The sequence below is a fragment of the Mus caroli genome, chromosome 1, assembly GCF_900094665.2.
Source record: "Mus caroli chromosome 1, CAROLI_EIJ_v1.1, whole genome shotgun sequence".
In the NCBI taxonomy this organism is placed as follows: domain Eukaryota; kingdom Metazoa; phylum Chordata; class Mammalia; order Rodentia; family Muridae; genus Mus; species Mus caroli.
Genome location: NC_034570.1, coordinates 163,477,695 through 163,482,643, shown reverse-complemented (window position 1 = coordinate 163,482,643; position 4,949 = coordinate 163,477,695). Strand labels below are relative to the sequence as shown.

Below are 4,949 nucleotides of genomic sequence, written 5' to 3'. Positions count from 1 at the left end.
CACACTCACTCAAAGCTTCCCTGGGAAGTAGCTGTTCTAGGATAAGCATGCATGTTCCTTCTAGCCCCTCCTACTGTTAAACCCAAGAATCAGAAGAGAAAGACCAGTTCCACCATTTTTGAGCCAAATTTGAAGGAAGCTTTAATTAAATACTGGCCAGGACCATTCCAGGGTTTCCAGCAAATGGCAATGAGTCACATTTTACAGAGGTTAATTATAAAGGCAAACCCATAAGGCCATGGTATTTCTCATCATGTCCAATCAGGGGCAAGCATACATCCTGATGTTTTTCCCTGCCCATCCTCCTGCCTATCTGTGCTCAAACATATCCTGTGTTGTTGAGTAAAAGAAGAAAAAACAACAACAAAACAAACAAACAAACAAAACAAAAAAGCTGTTTAGGAGAGCAAAACCATGTGGCCTCTACCTTTTCAGGAAGTACATGTCCTTCAGCAAGGGGCTTACATTTTAGAGGCATTTCTGTTTCATGGATCTCTTAGGCACATGTTTTAAGTTTAAAACTTAAAACATAACTCTGGCTCTCACACTATGACCAGAGAAACAGAGGCCCCAGGACTAAGCTGCAGTGTGCTTCCCATGCATTTTCAGAGGGACTCTTGAAAAGGAGAGACTGATTTTCTTTTTTCAACTTTGAATGATCAGAAAACATTCACCCATTCTGACTCCTCACCAAGCTAAAGAATTCTAACTCTTATGTCTTTCTCACACATGAAAGTAACCTTCCTATTTAAAGGGCACTAGCAGAGGGGTTAGGGAACTCTCAGCTTTTTGTGTAGAAAGATGTTCAAAGTTAAAGTCCTCAAACTTCATGATGCCGTGATCCTTTAATACTACAGTTCCTCATGTTGCAGTGACCCCCCCAACCATAAAATGTTTTCCTTGCTACTTCATAACTGTAATTCCACTACTGTTATGAATCGTAATGTAGGTATCTTACATGCAGGATATCTGAGATGCAACTCCTGTCACTTGACCTCAAAGAGACCATGACCCAAATGTTAAGAATCAGTGGCTTAAAGTAAACACCTAATGATCCACACAAAGTAAGATTGTCAGTGTAGCAAAGAAGAGGATAAGGACAAAATATGAGTACTGGATTATGTCCTACAAAGACAAGAATGAAAATCATGGGCTAATTCCCATTTCAGCAGCATCGGGAATGAGTTAAAGCATAGCATTAGCATATTTGACTTTAGAACCACCTTTCTTCAGACATCCATTACTGTGTTGCTCCTCAGAACATGTGGTGAAGTTCAGAAATGAATGTGGCTAAGTTGCTTAATAACATTGAACATACTGGCGATCCAGACTTACTCATGGACTGGTTCTAATGAGACTCAGAGGAACTGAAAATTAAAAAATACAGATCTCCAAGGCATGTGGGAATGTTTATATGTGATAATATTTATGTGGGGCAATCAGTGTCTGTTACTCCCATCACTTCCCAAAGAAAAAAGTGGTGCTAGGTAGGAGAGGGAGTTCTGACCATTTCTAGCAGGACTGGACATCAGCTGTGTCCTCTTAGAGGCTCACACTCAATATCTGTGTGACGTTTATGGTGATCTTTCAACCCAGCATTCAAATAGGCACCGTACAACTCACTTTTCTGCCATCAATGAAATGATAATAATGAATTCCACACTTGCTTATGATTCATAACCGTTTCCTCATTTGTGAGCTGCATCTGGTCATTACTAAGTGGCAACCTGGGGGACTAATAAAAGATACAGCAGAATAGAGACAGAAGAGAGAAGAAGGAGTGGAGTTGCATGGGAGAGCATTTGCCTAGCATGGGCAAGACACAGGGCTCAGTCTCTCACACCACAAAAAGATTTTAAGTTTTAATGAAAAGAAAATAAGAACAAAATAAAAACAAGAACCAACCTTTAATATATTTGAGTCATTCTTTAATGTAACCTTACCATTATATTTTGCAATTTCCCCTGGGAATAAGAGGAATGATAGGGAAAAAACTGTTTTTGAACATTCAAAAAATACCCAGACCTTTTACTTTTATATTTTGGTTTCTGTTCTTGTGTTTTAGGAGGTGTGTGTGTGTGTGTATGTGTGTGTGTGTGTGTGTGTGCACATGTCTCCTGTTTTCTCATTTGTCTGTTTTACTTTTGTGTGTTTGTTTAAAGAGAGAGAGGGTGGAGTTGGGTGGGTGAGAAAGTGAGGATGATCTGGGAGTAGCTGTGAGAGGGAGCAAGTGTGATCAGATTATATATTATAAAAAATAGTTTTCAATAGAAAAGGGAAAGAACATGCAGACTCTGACTGACTACAAAGACTTTTTCCCTTATCCAAGAAGGATATGTTTCATGACCTTCCATGGGTACCTAACATTGAAGCATAGAAGCTCTAAACCATATATACATATATATATATATATATATATATATATATATATATATATATACATACATGTTTATGATACAGCTTGATTTATAAATTAACCATACGGAGAGATTAGCAAAATAGCTAACAATATAATAATTCTCAGTGGATAAAGCCCTTGTCATACAAGTGTGAAGACTAAAGTTCAATCCCTAGGACCCCTGTGAAGGTTGGGAGGAGAAGGCAGCCCACCTGTAATTCCATCTTCAGGTGGTGGACACAGGGAATCCCCAGAGCAAATGTGGCTAAAGAGACTTGCTGTATTTATAAGCTCTGAGTTTGGTAGGGAGACTCCACCTTAAAAAGTAAGGTAGAAGAGTGGCCAAAGAAGATTCCCAATACCACCTTTACAACTTCACATGCACACACACCACATGTATGGATTAGCTCACATATATCCACATACATTCAAACATGCACACACACACATGAATAGTACATACATACATACACACATGAAAAGACAAAAACTCTACTGATACAATAGGACAATTATAACATATATAGCAATAAAAAGCTATGTGTTGTCTGCATTTTGTTCTCAAGACACTGATACCATGCAGTATCAGTGGGTAGCATGTACAATAGGGATACAGTGGAGGAAGGGATGGTTCATGTTCCCAGTAAGGTGGATTGGGNTTGTACTAGATTTCATCCTATTACTTATAAAGGTAAATATTTTTAAACTAAAGAATCGTTTGTCTTAAAACTATTCTAGGGCTGGAGAGATGGCTCAGCAGTTAAGGGCACTGACTGCTCTTTGAGAGGTCCTGAGTTCAATCCCCAGCAACCACCATGGTGGCTCACAACCATCTGTAATGGGACCTGATGCCCTGTTCTGGCATGTAGGTCTACATGCACATAGAGCACTCATATACATTAAATGAATAAAATAAATAAATAAATAAATAAATAAATAAATAAATAAACAAATAAATAAAATGTTCCAAAAAAGAGATATTCTATTTATATTTTCAGACCAGAATTGACTGTGATTAACTGAAACTGCAGGTAAATAAAGGGAATCCACTGTANACCAAGCTGCCATGTATCCTAGGCAATAGGTTTTTTCCCAATAGCACGGTAAATGGCATCCTTGACTTCTTTGTTTCTCAAGGTATACACCACAGGGTTGAGGAGAGGAGTAAACACAGTGTAAGTTACTGAGATNAGCTGGTCCTGATCCCTGGTGTTCTCTGATTTGGGCTTGAGGTAGGCAATGGAGGCACAGCCATAGTGGATGATGACCACCGTGAGGTGGGAGGCACAGGTGGCAAAGGCCTTCTTTCGTCCCTCAGCAGAGGCAATCTTGAGGATGGTGGAGATGATGAGAATGTAAGAGATGAAAACCAAGCCCATGGGTACCACAATAACCAGTGAGCTGATGATAAAGTTAACTATGTCATGCAGAGTGGTATCAGCACAGGACAGTTTCATAACCGGGCGGATGTCACAGAAATAGTGGGCTACTTCTCTGTCACAGAAAGGTGCCCTGAATACAGATGCAATTTGAATTATTGCCACAAGCAGCCCAATGTTGCAGGAACCCCATACTAGCTGGGCACACACCCTCTTGTTCATGATAACCGAGTACCTCAAGGGGTTGCAGATAGCTACACAGCGGTCATATCCCATCGCTGTAAGCAGAAAGCAGTTGTTGATGGCCAAAGTGATAAAAAAGAACATCTGGGTAGCACAGCCAGCCAAAGAAATGGATTGGCTTGAACCCACAAGGCTGGCGAGCATCCTTGGTACAATGACCAATGTGTACACTGTCTCTGAAGTGGAAAGCATACTAAGAAAGAAGTACATGGGAGTATGAAGGTGACGATCAATACCGATAATTATCATAATAATGGCATTGCCAGTCAGAGTTAGCAGGTACAAGGTCAGAAATACCATAAAGAGAGTAAACTTGTATTCCTGAAAGCTGGAGAAACCTTGGAAAACAAACTCACTTACCACTGTGTGGTTTCTTCTCATCATCTTCCAGACAGTAGTGGCAGGCTTGAGTCAATCAGAATACATCAGTGCCCACTTTAAGCAGATGATGCTTAGGAAGAATTGGTAATGGTTCTGTCTCTGTGTAAACATCGAGTTAGCAAGGCCAGCTGTCCATCTAGTAGTCAAAGAGAGACACAAAAGTTTGTATGTAAAATGTGGAACAGATTTCCTGGGAAGGTGGACTTTAAGTAGGAAAGGGAAGTAGTCAGGAGAAACAGACAAGACAAAACTAAACTTGAAAGGCATTTTCACTTAGAGCATACTTTCAAAACTTGTTACCTAGAATGTGTTTAAAACAGATTATTTTTTTATTGTCTTCATAAAGAACTGCACATCTGTGTTGTAAAAAGGAATGCAGGCTGCCCCAGCACCTTACAAATCTTTGCACTCTCTCATGCACTTGTCTGCTTCATGAACACATTTCCACAGATCATTCAGCATTTGCAAGCCTGACTGTCCCCTATTCCACTTTTAAAACAAAGAATATTGCCCCGTTCTTCAATATTGACAGATGCCTCCTATTCCTC

General features: G+C 39.8%; 1 protein-coding gene across 1 annotated transcript; it reads right to left on the bottom strand.

Moving 5' to 3' along the window:
- Window positions 1–3,449: 3,449 nt before the first annotated feature.
- Window positions 3,450–4,428, bottom strand: LOC110302934 (olfactory receptor 10J1-like). The gene has a single exon (XM_021173755.1). It carries the CDS (start codon window positions 4,402–4,404, stop codon window positions 3,472–3,474), a length of 933 nt encoding a protein of 310 aa, XP_021029414.1. The 5' UTR covers window positions 4,405–4,428; the 3' UTR covers window positions 3,450–3,471.
- Window positions 4,429–4,949: the final 521 nt, after the last annotated feature.